An 18,187-nucleotide genomic window follows, 5' to 3' on the forward strand; every position below is an offset into this window, starting at 1 on the left:
TCTAACAGAGCCTTTTATTTCTTACCTTTTGCCTCACAACACTTGTTTTACCAGCTAGTGAGACTCTATAGTGTATCACAGAAGCACAAACCCTTTCATGTACTTTCAAAATAAGTACTTCTTCACCAAGTGTTTTGTTTTCTTTGATTTTTTTCTAGCTTTTAACCTACTGTTTAATGACTCTTTCATGACAATCACATAATCCATGCTGCAGGAGAAATGAGATTTTTCTTAACTGTGCACTATATTTTTGTAATTCCTATTTATTAAAAGCTATTAGTATCTGAACAGTTTGATTGAAATAATTGATGGATACTGTACCTATATGTGATTTTGGCATGTCCTGGTATTTTTTTATCAGCTGTTGAAATTGTATTTTAAATTAATATGTGGCACGATTTAATATCTTTCCATGTTTAATTAAAAATTAAACAACTTACAAGTTCATTCATTGAGAACAGACCCCAAACTGCTACTGATGTTACGTTAGTGTTATGTTTACTTCTCTGCTGAAGTTCACAACTAAAAGAATTTCACCTACATCTAGATAATATCTGCCATCTTTACCATAGCCCCATACTGTAGGCAGACTTACTGAACAGTAAGAAATCTCAAATTGTTTTCTACAAGCACTAGTGCTTTCTCCCCTGAAGTACTGATTGTTGTGTTTGGAAAACCAGAGGGGTTCAAAATAGTCTCTTGATACTTTCTCTAACAACATTCCTAGTTAATTTTATCTAATTGGCTGAACATGCTGAACAATGAAGTAGAATATATCATCTAAAAAACTCGTTCTTCACATGTTCTGAGGCTGTCAGTTTCATAGCTCAAGTACTCATCTTGGTTTAAATTAATCAGGAATAAAAGGAAACATAAAATGTAAAGACAATAATGAGTTTGTTTCCATAGAAACATACCATGCTCTCTGCCAAAATTAAGTGCTGACTTTGTATTCTAAAAGATGGCTGTGCAGACAACATGTGCTCACTGATCTGCAGATAATGTGTCAAATGTCTTCATAGTATGCATCTTCTGACTGTGTTACGCATCGTTAACAAATCTTTGTGCCAGTACCTTGTTGCCAACCCTTGCTGTAATCTTTGTCACTTTTATTCCATGTTCTGGCTTTGGAATGGAGAAGGAAAAGATTAGTTTCACTGTGAATTTTATACTGTAAATCTCAGGTTATAACACCTGATAAGCTTGTGAACTTCCTGCCAATATTCTCTGTAAAATCTTTGCTTTGTAAAGGTAAAGGTGAAAATCTATGTGTATCTATGAGTAATATTGCTTACAGTAGGACTGATTTTTCCCATCTAGGGTGTGGTCATACATAATAGCAATATTGCTCGTCTGGTAATATAAATTCTGTAGCAAAGTAGATTCATTACAAAATGAAGATCAGATGAAGCAGACATTATAGAAAAAAATAGAGGTGATTTTTCATTAATTTTTCTAATTTTACAATGGTGTCTCTGACAGTATTTTAAATGATACATAGAATCAAAAATCCATAAACAAGGGTGAGAATATACTAATCAGTTACTGACTAGTAGTAACTAACGATTTGCAGCACCAGCCGCAGAACTCAACAGAACAGAAATGGAATGATTTTTAGTAATATTTGGAAATCTAATAATTTTTAGAGGCTCTCTTGAAATAGCTTGCTTTTGTAGCATTTAATGCTTTACTGCAGTGAGCTGCTTAAGTCATTCTGATTGCTACGACAGAGAGATAATTTTGGGGAGAAATCAATACTCAAAATTATTTCCTAAAATCCATCCCTGGCTTTTTGCTGTGACCTCAGCTTGTGCTTATTTTCATAAATCCTTCCATCAGAAAACACTGCTACTGTGATTAATTCATGATCCTTTTAGGGAGTAGAATTTTATTTGCAAATACCACTCCTTTTGAGGGAAGCAGTTTCTAAATCTTTATTTAAAGATGCATTAAAATGATCATGAAAGTTACCATTGGGCTGTCTTTTGCGAAATGCTGACATACAGTTTCCTCAAACTCGTTTTTTATAATCCATTCTGTTCATAGATTTGCAGACTATTAACATTAAAGAGCTATTCCATGATGATGAAATTCGTTTGAAGCAGAATATTTTTCTTTTGGGGGGCAAAAAGAGGTCATTTTACAATCTAGAAAATTGCAGTACATTGTTCTGTCCTATATTCTTAATCTCCAGTTATATAAACAATTTTATTTATTCTCCAATTCATTTTGCATCTAGATCTCTGATAAAGATTGATCCTCAGCTACTTTCCCCTCGGTCTCTGCTTTGCACTAGTATCTAGCAATCATTAAATCAAAATTACATTCTTCCTAGCTGTCTAGAATTGCTTTAGCTGCTAGGAACAGCTGTAGTTTCAAGCTACTGGAAAACTATCACTGGGGCATTGAGTTAGCATTATTGCATTTTAGAAAATGTGTTCATTCAATGTATATCAATTTTGTTTGTTTCACAAGTAACAAACTTAGATACCTAAATGCAAGGTTTGCCCTGACAGTCTTCATAGCCAGTAGTTCCCTTTCTTCTCTTGAGATTCTGATGCCTTTTTTCTTTGGTCACTTTTTGTGGAGTTGTTTTAATTTTTTTTTTTTCTTTACATTTGCATCATCCCATCATCCTCCTTTTTTTTTTTTTTTTTTTTTTTTTTTTTTTTTTTTTTTTTTTTTTGCGTATTACCACACATAATAAATAATATTAACATGTAAAAAAAAGTTGAAAAAAAAATAAATTCATATATTGGAAAATCCCAAGTGAGAGTATGAGAAATACATAATTTTTTCACAAGCCAAGGAGGGGAAGAATTGCCAGCATTGGCCAGACACAGTGCAGTGTAATTTACTACTTATAGCTAATACAATTTGGTATGTAGTTCAACTAATGTTCCAAAAGTCTATGCAAAACAGATTTTTTTAAAGTTTGCTCTGATTTTATGTGTTCTGATTTTATTTATCAATTAAAAGTGGATTGACTATTTGATGTATAGTTTCAAATATGAAGGGGCTTTTTCCTCTTACATCTCAATGGGGCCATGTTGGCTGATACAGTTATGCAAGCTGTAGTTTGCTTGAACACTGGGCTTTTATGTGTGCTTTTCAAAATTCATGCCTCAGTTTGAGAGTCATTGTAAAATCAGCATCATCCTTCTCAGTGTCATGCTTGTATAAAGCATCTTACATAAAATAAGAAATGTATTTCTTTATGTGCAAATCTTGATTATTTTCCTACATTATTGAAAGAAGAATGGTTTTCATAGATTTTCTGGTATTCCATAAGCACAAGGAGAAATAGGAAGGGTTTTTTTTTCCTGCATATAGAGAAACATTTTTTCATATCCATGAAAAATCATTCATATCAATATGGAATGTATCCTGTTCATATCCATGATTTAATCCTTTTGATTCCTGAAGAGTGTATCAATGTAGCACAAAAGATTAATGTGGCTTTGGAGTTAGCTGATGTAAAAATTATCTTGTATTTGGCAGTGAGATGGATATATTGCATGGTTAAAATGGGAACTTTTTTCACTTCCATCATGCAAACTTAGGTCTACATTCACAGAAGTACCTATGACCAAGCAGTGTTTCTTTTGTATGAGAGTAAATTTGAAGCAACTTTATTTTTCATCAAAATTACACTAATTTTAAACCAATATAACTGAAATAAGAATATAGTCAGTAGTAATTGGACAGCTTGTTTTTTAATAATTATTTTCAGTACTTTCAAGTTGGAACTCTGAGAAGCATTATGAGAAATGTTTTCTCATACTATACAGTTTGTTAGACATGTTCTCATTTAGTTAACCTGTGCTGGAAGAGAACAGAGAAGTCAGCCTCTTACATAGAAGGGTGAAGTTTTATTCTAATTTCCAAGGATTTGGCCATGCCATTTAATTTGTCACATTTTCAGTTTTACTGACTACATTTCCAGCTTCCCTTTCAGCATTTCATGCTGTCCTTATATTGCTTTTATTTTTCTCAGGTTTTCTACTTTTGGAAGGTAATAAACTTTAAAATATTAAAAGAACAGTTGTATATATATAGGGTTGTAAGTTCATCGTTTTTCTGAAGCTTTACTTACATAGCATAATTTTAGATTTTTGCATCTCCCAAGGTTTTATAATACTTCAGTAAGATACAGGAGAAACTTACAACCAGATTGTAATGTTTACACACATTTGCTCCCTTGTGCATGTGCAGCGAGTAATTTAAAGGGGACCAACATTTCCTGCTGTAATGTTACAATTTCTTCAGTCAATGCTAGTTGAGCTGTACTTTATTATTTTTCCTCATTCTCTGCGTTTTGTTTGAACTGCATTTTTGGGGTTTATTTCACAACACGTGGGATTTTTTTGTGTGTGTGTGGTCTTGGTTTGGGGGTATTTTGGCTGGTTGTTTGGGTTTTTGGTTGGTTGTTTTTCTTTGTTTTGGATTTTTTTAATACTCATAAATCTTTGGTCTTTCTTCTTCCATTAATTCGATTGGTCAGTTTGTGTATGTCTGTATGAAAGAGCATTAAAGAGGAACTATGTTATTTGTAGGAACTCAGTGTCTAGATATTACACATACTAGCTTTCAACTGTATTTTCTATCTAGAATTTCCATTTAGTAGGTTCTGAATATGTATATATAAAAGAAATCTGTAAGCTCCCTTGGAAAATTTACCTGAAACTCCACTTATTGGAAAATAATCTCATGCATATGAATACAAACATGCAATGAGATGTTAGCACGTGAGCAATTCTCTGAAATACTTCTTTTGGTGGCAAAATCATCTTTACCTCTTACTAGTCTTTTAAACCTGATAGTGCTACAGTAGAGTGAACTGCTAAATTCAGGCCCTTCTAGTGAATGATAGCTAAAATTTTCCCCTAAATTCAGATGCTAGGCACTGCTGTTATTTCTGTTTGTGCAAAGCCATGCAGGCAGTTTGCCTTCAAAGGGTGAACATGAAGGCAGAACTTGAACAGTATTTCACATTCAGGGTGATACAGAAACTAGGACCAGTGAGCTTGACAGGGCTAGCTAGCCCTTACCAAAAGTATTAGTTCTGTCACAAACTGTGTGCCAGAAGCCATTGAAACTACTTAGATGCTGATTTATACAAGGAATTTTCTTCCAGTTTTATGAAGAGTATGAAAATCAAGAAACAATGGAGAACAAAGTTTTTTAGTCACCTCTGAATAAGAATTAGATGTGAATTAAGAGTAAACACTTAAAATTATTAATCATGCAGCAAAAACACATCAAGATTATTTTTACCTGTGTTCTCAACATAGGCAAATGAGTGTGTTTAACAAATTGGTGAGCAGCAAATTTAGAAGAAATGGAAGTAAGTAATATTGCAAGAGTATGTTTTATTGAATTCATTGTTTTGTCTAATTGGAAAAAATACGTTTATAATAGCCAAGATAATTTTGTGATCATCAATAATGTTTGCATTTTTGTTAACCATGATGAGAGCTATCAGAGGATAATTCTCATATGTGATATAAAACAGAAGTTACTGAAGTAATTATTCTATCCAGTGTGCTTGTTAATGCCTCATGGTGGCAAGGTACCGTTCATCTTATATTGTCTTTTTTTAACGTATTGGAACTTATTCCCCAAACTTAGTAGCTTATATCCCTTTGTCTTCTTTTCCTATTGGCTCATTACTTGTGCCACTTACAAAACAGTGACATTATTTTGATGTGGTCTTCCTTTTGGCAAAAGGAGAATAAGTGTGTCTTGATACCAGTAAGGCTGTTGATGATGTTTGAGTACATGAGTTGAGGAAATAACAGCCTACTGTGTTGACATTATATTAAATACTCAACCAATGAAAACCAGGCTAAAAACCAAAAATGGTCTTAGGTACAGCCTTCAGCTTTAGAATTATGCACAGGCTTGAGATAAAGAAAATGTCTCTAACTTATAGGAGATTTGTCTGTAACAGGCTATTCTAGGATGTTGTAGAAGCTGCTTCCTGAATGTGTTAGATTAACCATTTTACAAAGGCTATCTACATATGTATTTAGTCCAGCTTCATTGTAGGGAACTAAGTTAAATGATATATGGAAGTCCTGTTTAGCCTGACGTCTCACTTGGGCCTGTTCTCTTTATTTTTGAGTCTTGCTGTTGTTTTTTGTCAAATCGTTTAGAGGGTTTTTGATTTTTAGGAGGAGTAGGTTAATTTTCAGAGTATGGAATTTAAAATTAAACTTCTAAATCGCTATCATCTATCTGTCTATGTGTCTATGTATGTATGTATGTATGTATGTATCTATCTATCTATCTATCTATCTATCTATCTATGTGTTTTCTTGCTGTAGCTTTGGAACACCTTTATGTAAAAAGGCAAAAATGCTATGTAGTAATTATATTACTAAGTACCTTTTAATTCATAAGTGCTCTTCCTTTTACAGTGCATATTGTAAGGTGAAAAATGTAATCATTGGATAACAACTTTTCAGTCTTTGAGTTACTTGCAGGAATTACTGAAGTTGGACTAATATAGAAAATTTTCTGTTTATTTTGCTCCTACAGAAATGTATGTTCTGCAGGCAGAGAGTTAAGAAAATCTCTGGTGCCTGCATTCAGTGTTCATATGGATGCTGCCCAGCATCCTTCCATGTTACCTGTGCCCATGCTGCAGGAATGCTGATGGAACCTGATGACTGGCCATATGTTGTCTACATCACGTGTTTCAGGCACAAGATCAACCAAAGTGTGGTAAGGAATATGTATTTGTATTTGTTAAAAAATGGAATTGCAGAATTAAAGTATGTTTCCAGAGAAAATGGAGGAGAGGATCCACGCTATGTATTATCATAGTTCTGTCTATCATATTTTCATGCGTAGCAATCTTTTACAGCTTGAAGGTTTTTTCTTATGCTGTTACCTGGGAGAGATACCTGATTGCCTAACACATTTTTAAATTTAAAGTCCTTGTTGAGTATATTGTTTTGACAGCCAGAACAAATCTCTGAGTTCTCTGTTTTGTTAACCTGAAGTGTATTATAAATACCCAGATCACAATATCTTGCAAATACTCACAGATCCTTTGAGGTAATGGATGTGGTGTATATGTAAAATCTTTTGTTCTGCAGCCAGAGAGTCTCTTGAAAATATCCAGTTATAATTATTCTGTCATCTGGTAAAGTAACACTGGCATGCCATGAAAATTCATGTTATGACTGCATTTTTATTTCTGTTCTGTGCTGAGGAGGAGCCTTTAATTTTAGATGAGACACAATGAAGAATTAGTTTAGTGGTTTTAACTTGAATAAAATGGTTAGTTTTTTGGTTAAGAGAGAACTTTGGCTATTCGTCTTGGGCTTTTAAAACTGTATTTTACTTCTTAGAAAACCAGAAGGATTTAACATAGTCTTTTTTAGGAAAGAGCTTGGCAAGTTGAGTTAAGTTGCATTTTTTTTTTCCTCCTTTTTGCATTAGAAATGAAAGACATAAACCCAGGTAATGTCTGTATAATAGATGTTGTTCTTTCAAGAGCTTGTCAATGAATCCTTGGTCTCAATGGCAAGACTTAACAAGACTACTGTTTTCTTCCAAGTATACTAATTCGTAATGCCTCCCAACTAGAGTAATCAGTCCTGAGTGTTCAATCTGCAGGTGATTTTTAAAAAAGGAGACATATTGTTTATCCCTGTTTAAAATTTCCATTGAATTTTTAAGTTTTATAATATTCTTGTTTCCAAAATGAGTGAACAAATTAAACCAGCGCACTTTATGTGGTTTTAATGTCTTCAAACATTTTCCAAGAAAATGAGTTTGGTTTGAAAAGCAAACAAACTTCTATCTGAACAGGCAACTTAAGATACTCTCCTTGGGGTTTTTTGAAAATGTTATCATTGGTTGAATATTACTGGATTAACTTCATGGCGAGTAAAAATAGGGCCAACATTTCCCAAATGTTTTCCAGTATCTTTTTTGGGACAAATCTTCATAATCTAGGTAGTAGGATTTGCATCAGTCCCATAAATTCCATGCTTTCTTAGTGATTTTCTTGACCTGTATGAAGTAGTATAGATGAAAAGATACCACATCAGCTGTGGAAAAAACCAGGATTTTGTGACTCTTGTTTAAGAGGTTGTGTGAAAGACATTGAAAGTATCTTGGAATGAGACTGTTATATCCTTTCCTGAAACTCAGCGCTAACTTTTTTGAAAAGACTCATTATTATTACCTTTTTTTCTTTTTTTCCCCCCCAAGGCTCAGCTAGAAGTTAGGTTTGAAAACCAGAAATAAAAGTTAAGCTTTCATGTTTTCAATTGGGCCAAAATTTGGAAAGAGCAGATATTTTGATATTTTGTTAAAGAATATTTTTCTGTAAAATTCTTAGCTTACTTCTGAGACAAAGGAGATTGCTATATGTTTTTAAATGCTTGGGGTTTTAGTCTGTCTTTTGGATAATTAATCTAATCACATCTTTAAGCCTTCGGAAGTTTTCTCACCATTGGTTTTCTTGTTATGCTTTTCTTAGCTATTAGCTATTCCTCCATGCAGAAATAACATTGCTCCTCACTATTAGGCATAGCAATGTATCTTACTTCTAATCAACTTTTTTTTTTTTCCTGTTGTTTTAGTTTCCTTGCCTAGAAGCAGAACAGGGAATCATGCAGACTGAAATATTATACTCACTTAGCAAATTTTTACAGGAGTCAAATAGATTATCTTGTCAGTATGAAAAAAATCTCATATGGTATTTAACAGAAAACATCGTTCATAAAGCAAGGACACTAGTATTTCTCCTAATTTCAAGAAAAAAAAAAAGTCTGATTTTTTTTTTTAATATAGACTCTAAATATTGTATCTAAATGCTCAGTGACTACTTTCGTACTGACTCGGTGTTTGCAGCTTTCTTCAAGTTAAAAAAAAAATCAAAAAGCTCAACAATCAACAAACGACTTCTGAGTACTAGGAAAAATTGTGGCATATACCTACAGTGGTATTTTAATACATAAATCAATGAGAGTGCTCAACAAAAAAGGCCTACCTAAACAGATAAATAAAAGTGTACTATTATTATTATTTGCATATCTCTTCACCCCAGGCAAGGGTTTATTGTAGTGATGAACTAGAATATGCGTCCAACTTATTTATGCCTTTGAACTCAGGCAAATTTTTTCAACATACTTTCATAAGTCTTTTTCACTGGGGATCAGGTTCTGTATTGTCTTTAGTATTTTAAAGTTGTCAATCATTGAGAACATTGGTGAGGCCTTCTGAAGAAAAATCGTCAAAGAGAAAATCAAAAGGGAAAGCAATAATCCTTGAATTTATCTGGTGCTGCCAAATGAAGTAAATACAGAAATATTAATAACTGGAGTTTTTAAATGTTGATATGAACTTTTCAAAATGATGTTTCCATGTTCATGGACTGAAAACTAAGTGTGCCTCTTATATTTGCTGAAGGTATAGCTTTAAAAATAACATAAAAATTTGCTAGCAGAAAAATTTTTCTGTATGGAGTGTTTTGGGTCATTGCTGTCATTGCCTATGCTATTTTTTGTGTAAATTGCTGTCAATATGCAAGGAAGGCTTTGTGATTTGCTACTTACAGGTTGTGGTTTGGATTTTTTTTTTTCATTTTTCTCCTTGACTGTGCTTATCTCTGGCCAAGAAACGTACCCCTCACACATTTTTGTCATCAAAACTGCAATAATGCGTGGAAGTACAGTTGAAAATAGGTGCTGCAGATGGATTTGTTTTGATTAAAAGAACTCATTCATACACAAGAAAATGAGAAAAAGGAGTGGTATGCAACTATTCTAACAGAAAAAAAACCCCAAACCCAACCCCAAAAGATCCATATAAGCCCTGCAGATCAGAGAAAGCCAGCTGGAAGCAAACCTGTACTCACAGTTATTTCCTCTGGAAATTGAGAGCAGAAGGGCCTATCTACAGCCCCAGTTACATTTGAAAGAATAATGAAATTTAGAAGAGGCAAAGAAGGTGATGCAAATACCTGTTGTTGCTGGTTTTGGAGCTACTTAAAATTACCTTCTGCTATTATCAGCCAGTTCTTAACCTCTGCAGCACACAGGGAATGAACGGATGCTGTCCAATGGAAGCTGTAGATCCTTTTTCTGTTGAATACCTCAGTGATGGACAGTCATTGTTTGCCACTGTCTGCTACCTACTGCCAGCCCCTGAACACCTCAGAAAAGACCAAGCCATGTCTACAGAAGGACATGTGGTTCCAAAATCATGAGCTGAATTATTTTTGAAATGTCATGCATAATTTCTATGCTGAAATTGGAATTCCAAGAAGTAAACAATGACATGAGATTTAAGTTCCTATATGGAAGAAGTCTCAGATATTTTAGGATCCCCCATTAAAAACTGTAGCCTAAGAAAGTTTCTAGATACTTAGATGTGCATCAGATACCTACTTCATTATAGTTCCTATGAATTCATATTCACATAGTTAATGTATTTAAGGTTTTTGTTTCCTGCCATTCAGAAAATGAAGAAGAAAGTAATTTTCCCTTTTATCTTTTTGAAGTTTGCACACAGAAGGGAAGATTAGCTTTCTTTATATTTGGTTGATTTCTGTATTTCTGCCACTGTCTTAGTTTGTTCTTGGCTTTAGTACCATTAAAGAAAATTGTGCTCTTTAAACTACAGCTTTCTCAATAATCTGGTAACTACCACAGCTGTTTCTCTAATCTGATAGACTCCCTTACATAACAGCTGTCCTTTCTGATCAAAAATGACATTCTTAACATCAATAAATTCTTAAGATTTTCTGTCAGGAAATGTTTTCTGGGACATGCAATCAATTACAGAATGTATTTGTGAATATGTTTTCTGAGAAATAAATTAAAAATCCTATGAAGTCAACATATTAAAAAATAATCTCCTTGAGCTAGAATGCATTTCTGGGTTTTATTACTTTTTCTAATGAGAAATGGCATTCCTTCTCTGAAAATTTTATCATTAAATGAATCTGTATTTTCTCTTAAGATATTATAATTTGCCCTCCATTTTCTCTGAAGAGTTACATCTTCTTTCAGAGAAGATTTAAACCTTTCAGTAGAGCAATATATCCTTGGGTTTCTGTAGTATAATACTTTTTCTTATTATCTCATAGAAATAAATCAATTAATAGTCTCTAGTTTACATCTGATTCACCTCTGCTCTCACCAAAAACTGAATAGGATAAAATAAAAAAGTTGAAAGATAAATTGCTATGTATATTTACATTTATTTCAAGAATGGATAAAACACACTTGTGGACATTTTATTGCTCCTATGATCAGTCAATTGCTATTTATGTAGTTAATTTTTATACTTAGTCTATCTATAGACAGTTAAAATGAGAAAGAAATAATTTTATTATACGTGTAATGGTTAAATAATTTGTGACTATGCTCAGAACATTATTTCTAGGTACATATGGAAATGCTTTAGGAACATCATTGTGGTTTACTGTCTGAGGTGACCTCAACTAAATCCTACAAATATCTGTGACAGGCAGAGCTCTGACACACAGAGATTTAGTGCACTGCCTATAAAAATGGCACAGAATATTTGTACTTGGTAAGCTCTTAGTCTTCAGGAGCAGAGAGGTTTAAAAATTTTAAATCCCATAAATAGGTCCAAGAAACAAGCCCAATAGTGACAAGAAGTCAGCACAAAAGCAGAAGTCTTCACGTTTAGGGTTGGTTTTTCCTCTTATGCCAAGGCATTCACTTTACTGCTAGTACTCAAAATCTAACTAAAAGAACTGATGCTGTTCTTTATTCTCTTCAATTCTACTGATAAAAATCCTACAGCTCTAGTATTTTCCATATTTTCATAAGACAATTTTAAGGCTATTACATTGACTGAAGAATTTACTACCTTTGAAGGTTTCAAAAGCAGTGCTAGGAAATTTGACGATTACTTTGGTGTGGCTTGTGTATAAAAGTTTTCTTGTACAGTTTATATAAACCTTTATAATTAAAAATATTTCATCCTTAGATATTCCAGTGCACATGCATCTTGCATGACTAGAAATGTTCAACTCTTCAGGTGTAGCCAAACTCACAATAGCTCCCCTTTGCATAAAAACAGTGGACCTTTGTGAGATATTGAATAGTCAAGCTCATAAGAAAGAAGTGCCTTCTGTGTGTTACTTGGATGAGAAGATACTGATTTTATATTTCCTGGTGAAGAAAGTTGCTTTTAAAGTGGAAGGTTCATGGGGATACAGGAGTTGGGAGCTGAGATGGTAGAGCTGACTGCAGGGTATGAGCTTCTTAGTGATTGCCTTCCTACAAGGTTCCATTGTTTTTATATTTATAGAATCCATCAAGTAGCTATTGATGTAGAATTTTTGTATAGTTTAACAGTCCTGCTAGTCTTCTGATTGATATAATTAGCACTGGAGAATTAGAAGTGAAAAGTGAAAAAGAAAAATTGTTACTGATATACTATGCAAATAACTGATGAAGAGTGATCAGTGCTGTTTGAAGCTTTAAAGCAAAAGTTCTGCACAATGTGAGTTAAAAGTTCCTCAAATACACTGCTGTAGAAAGCTCTGGCAAGAGCTGGATATGCATTTAGTTATTGCATCTCACTGGGCAAAATTTCATTCTATTATGTAGAATCATACCGAAATCTAATACTTCAAAATCTCAATTCATCACAACCACACTCTTAGTTCATCGCATCTTATGTCTTCAGGAAAATTCTACAAATTATCCTACAACTAAAAATTACAAATTTTTCTAATTATATATTATTGATATAATGCAGAATAGTTTTAAGGCATCAGTTGCCGAAATATGCTTTGATCTGGTATTCTTCAGGTGTCATTTGTTTTCCCACAAAGTGGAGAAATTTTGTATGTAAATAAAAGTATGTTAACACAATTGAATTAAATTAATTTAATTTGAAGTTTTATCTTGAGTGGTGAGCTGTTATTAACTCTGTTTTTACACTGATAATTTTTCTTTATGAGTAAGCTGGTATTTTAAATTTATTTTTTCTTTCAAATTCTTCCTTTTTTTCAAGAGAGCTAAAGGATGTGGGAAAGCCATTACAGTTGGGCAGACAGTCATCACAAAACATAGAAATACACGATACTATAGTTGCAGAGTCATAGGAGTGACATCTCAGCTTTTCTATGAAGTCATGTTTGATGATGGCTCCTTCAGTCTGGATACTTTTCCTGAAGACATTGTAGTAAGTACTTTCTCAGATTCATTCTGGTTTGTTTTCCTAGTTTTTGGTTTGGGGGTGGTTTTTGTGGAATTTGATTGGTTTTCTTTTTTAAATTAGATAGTTGGATAGTTGGAACCTCTTGAACATAAGAACAAATTCTTATGACCTTGAGGAAATAACATCTTAATATTCAGTTCATGTTTGTTGCTTTAACTGCTGAGAATGATTTTTTTCTGGTGGGCTTCTAAACTTTAGTTGTTCTAATTAGTCTTTGCCATTTGACCAAATGAATCAAGAGTAATCTTAGAAAATCTTTTCATTAAATAAGAAATATGTATTTAATAAAGGATATGAAAGAGGGAATTCCATATATCCTTCTCTGTCACATAGAGATAACTTGTTAAAATTCCTTGCAGAATAGAAAACTTCTGCTGTAATGTGAAGAATAGCTCTCAGGAATCTGTTCTAACAGCTTATTTACTCTTCCTGATATATTTAGTTTGTGAAATCATATTATTAATGATAAAAATCGTCAGGGAGAAGATAGTAGTTTATCTATATGTAGTATAGTTTATTACATTTCAAAAAGCAACTGAGGTTTTGATTTCCCTTATGCACTTGCATAAACTACCATGGCTCTCATAACTGTTAAAGACCACATTGTGCACTTGGCACATACGAGCAAAACTTGCAGTTGGAGAAAGATTCTTTTTCCCTCCACATTTGCAATGAATACATTGGATATTGAGCTCTGTAGTGTTCAACGAATGAGTGCCGTTTGATATCTGTCTTGTGATGTGACTCTAATCCTCGTGTACCTTAATGATCCTCTTGAGTCTTTCAAGTGCTAAGCTAGTACTTTTGGTGTACCTCCTACTAACTTCTAGAAGGTAAAGCCTCCAAGGACCGCTGGTACACAAAAGTGCTGTTTGTTGCAAGACCACTTTTCCCTTAGCTGTGTTCAGTGTGTAGAGGGGAAGGCTTACACAGTGGTGGCAGAGAATACTGGCTTTGCAGCTCAAGGGATACAGCTCCTAGGAGCGCTCCACATTTTTCTCCTGTGAAAGTCTGAGCTCTTCTGTTTTCTGCAGACCTAATATTTTTCCTGAAAGTAGCATTAACTGGCAGATACATCAGTGGAAATGATACTGTTGTTCTTAGAGGATTCTCAGTTATTAAAAAGCCTGGCATCATTTGAAAATACATTATTGGAAAGGATGTGTTTCAGATCAGTGTTTGGGGATTGAGCTGTTTCCCTCCCAATGGTCTGAACAGAAGTCAGTCAGCAAATCTCTCTTACACATCTTTGAAAATTTATCCTTTAAGGTGAAAGACTGCCAAAGTATCTATTAATGATTAAAGACATTCTGATTTAGGATGATCAAGATGTGGCTGTATTGTTACTAGAAACCCCTTTTGTAAATGCTTGCATCAAGGATCTGATAAGGCAAAGATGAGGAACTTCTTGTTGTCCTAGTGGGGGGGGTCTGATCTGGAGCTAAGAATAAATGTAATCAGGTCTGGAGATGCCTCAGTACTTCTCAGATAGTGGATGAACAACACATAATTGTTTGAAGGAAACACCAAATGAATTTCATATTCCTTAGAGAAATCTTGTTGTGTTTTCATTAGATAATATACTTTCAGCAGTTACTGGAACTGAAAAAAAATGTGGTTTTTCCTGTTCGCAGACTTAAAACTTACTAATCCATGCAATGTGCATTTCAGATGTTAGTGCCGCTGGGAAGACTTGTTCATCAAATCTGGTGTGAAAGCCATGTTGCTGCCTGTTGAAGAACTTACTTTTCTAATCTGTTTTCACTTTTCAACCAGCTCACAAATATAGCACGAGCTTTTTGCTCTTCCAGCATGTGCAGAATCCACTACATAATTTCAGCTCAGCTTGAAATAGACCAGAATTCCAATGTTCAGACAGTGATTTATTTTTAAGGAGGAAAATAGGAAGCAGGGAAAGTTCAGTCTTGAAGCTTGAATGAAACTCTGTTTGCCTTCAATAACAGCCAAATCAGGGTATACATTGTTCTCTTCTCACATGTATTTCTCTTGTTTTGTGTTAGTATTTACTAAATATTTGAGGTGGGGAGTTACTAAGAGTGTTAACTATAGACACATGTTTAGATTTTTAAATTTCAACATTATTTATTGCTTGGGTATTATACCTAATTTCTTAGACTAATCTCTCCTCAATTACAGGGTTTAAACCTGTGAGTTAGCTGTCTGATATGCTAACCAATCCATTTTCCTTCAACCCAGAAGGTGTAAGAGGGGTAAAGAAGTATGTGGATACAATCTCTTCCTGGAAGCAACAGGAGGACAAATTCCTCTTGTAATTCCTGGGAAGACTACAGTAGTGGGAACAGTACATGATATCTTACAGGACAACTTGTGAGATGACAACATTCACAGTTGGTTTAATGTTGTGTGCTTACAACTGGGGAGTACATATACTGCAGTGCTGAGTAACTGATACCAGCAGACAGCATATATGTGTGCCACTTGCTACTTCTTGGAGGATTAATGCTCCATAGCTTGTCAAACAGCCCCTAGCAAGCACCAAGAACAGTACTGTTCTGACCAGTAGACCAGATGCCAGTTCACAGATTATACATCAGGAAGTTTTTCAGTTCTTTGGTCTGATCCTTTAGGGAGGGTATCCCACAGTTCTGGGGGTGGGGGGCGGGGTTGTTTTTGTTTTGATACCTCATGGCTATGGCACTGGCATATCTTAGCTTTTTGCTAGAAATTATTACTCTTGGTATATAGCTAGAAGATTTATTCATTTCTGTGTATATTGTGGCTGCCAATATGCCTTATATACATACATGTATAAGATTTGGATGAAGTTGGTCCCATGTTGCCTTATTAAAATCACAGAAGAACAGGGAGGTTTTGAAGTATACATGTTTGGGGGGAGATACATCCCACCGTATTATATTGATTGCAAGGAAGAAAACAGATAACGAAACATGCTTTGAGTCTGTTGAGAGGTCTCATTACAGAAGAGCTGAGCACACACCACATGAAATGTTAAACATCCTTCCAGGCTCTTGCCCCTTTAAGTGCCCTGGTCCTTCAGTCATGAGTTTACAGAGGATTCTTTGATGTCATGGATTCACCTTGTGGTTATCAAGAAAACTACGTGAACAAAAATGAGTGTAATTGCTGCCGTGACATAAACACACTTTGTTTTAGTTTACTTATAAGTGTATAAATGTTGGTGTTATCCATTGAGAAGGTAAAGTTGGTCTGTGGGTAGCCATGTTCACAGCCCAAAATGAACTTTACTTATTAAAATCTATAAATCAAGTAATGTTGTTTTAATATGGTAGCTTACAGAATGCTGCTGTAATTATTCCTTAAAAGCAAGAGCATCTGAAGTGTTGATGAGATGTGTTTGAAAGAACAATTGATCCTATATTCAGGAGCTCATGAGGATTTTTTGCAGAACCACAATTTGGAAAATTTTCTGAGATTCTGATAAAATCCAAAAAGCATCCTCTTGAAAAAGTATATATTAGTTCAAGTTAAGACATTCAGATTACAGCTTTCAAAAGCAGGAATGGGAAATTAATTTTCACAGAATCATATAGGTAAGAAATGACCTTTAAAATTACTGAGTTAAACCATTAACCTAATACTGCTGAGGACACTACTAAACCATATCCATAAGTGCCACCTCTGCATGTCTTTTGATTGCAACCAGGGCTGTTGACTCAACCTCTTCCCTGAGCAGCCTGTTCCAGTGCTCGATAACCCTTTCGATGAAATTTTTTCCTTATTTCCAGTCTAAACCTTTATAAGGGCAAACTGAGGCTATTTTCTCACAGCTCAGAACACATCTCACACGGCAGCAATTGTCACCTGGGACAAGAGGCCAACTTGCATCTGTCCTACACCCTTCATTCAGGCAGTTGTAGAGAGTAAAAAGGTCACCCCTGAGCCTCCTTTTCTCCAGGCGAAACAACCCCAGCTCCCTCAGCTGCTCCTCACAGGACTTGAGCTCCAGATCCTTCACCAGCTCCATTGCCCTTTTCTGATCTTCCTCCATCACCTCAATGTCCTTCTTGGAATGAGGGGCCCAAAACTGAACGCAGGTTTCAAGGTGCGGCCTCACCAGTGCAGGATATGGGGGCAATCCCTGCCCGGGTCCTGCTGGCCACACTATTGCTGGTACAGGCCAGGATGCCCTTGGCCTTCTACAAACCTGGAATGCTGCCTGGGGTTGTTGTGACCCAAGGGCAGGACCCAGCACTGGGCCTTGTTGAACCTCACACCATTGGCCTCAGCCCATGACCCAGCCTATGCAGACCCCTCTGCAGAGCCTTCCTGCCCTCCAGCAGATCAGCACTCCCACACAATTTGGTGTCCTCTGCAAAATGGCTGACCGTTGATTTGATCTGGTTGTCCAGGTCATTAGTGAAATTACCGAACTGGCCCCGGTACTGAGCCCTGGGGAACACCACTGATGACCAGCTCCCAGCTGGGTGTAATTACATCCACTACCACTCTGGAGCCCAGACTTCCAGAAGGTTTTTTACCCATTGAACCGTGTGTCTGTCCAAACCATGGAAACCCAGTTTCTCCAAGGGAATGTTGTGTAAAATGCCATCAAAGGCTTTACGAAAATCCAGGCAGACAACATATGCAACCTTTTCCTTATCCACTAAGCTTGCCACCAAAGGACATCCTGTTGGTGGAGTATCACCTGCCTTTCACAAACCCCTACTGGCTGGGCCTCATGTCACTGTACTGCACATGCTGTTTGATGACACTTGGGATGATCTATTCCATGACTTTTCTTGGCACTGAGGGAAAGTGCCACTTTCCCCAGCACTCAGTCTGACAGGCCTGTAGTTCCCTGAGTTCACATTTTGATCCACCTTGAAAGATGGGTGTAACATTTGTCAACCTCCATTCAACTGAGAGCTCCCAAGTTAGCCTGAACTGCTCATAAATGATCCAACGTGGCTCAGCAAGCTCTTCCATCAGCTCCCTC

At 35.3% G+C, this 18,187-nt stretch overlaps 1 protein-coding gene across 1 annotated transcript in view; it reads left to right on the forward strand.

Annotated features, from left to right (window-relative positions):
* KDM4C (lysine demethylase 4C) overlaps positions 1-18,187 on the forward strand; it is a 258,197-nt gene that overhangs the window by 215,175 nt on the left and 24,835 nt on the right. The window contains 2 exon segments of the mRNA XM_083883663.1: positions 6,544-6,729; positions 13,021-13,191. Coding sequence (XP_083739789.1) covers positions 6,544-6,729; positions 13,021-13,191 — 357 coding nt within the window.

This window comes from Zosterops lateralis (assembly GCF_965231275.1).
Source record: "Zosterops lateralis genome assembly, chromosome: Z".
Classification (NCBI taxonomy): Eukaryota; Metazoa; Chordata; class Aves; order Passeriformes; family Zosteropidae; genus Zosterops; species Zosterops lateralis.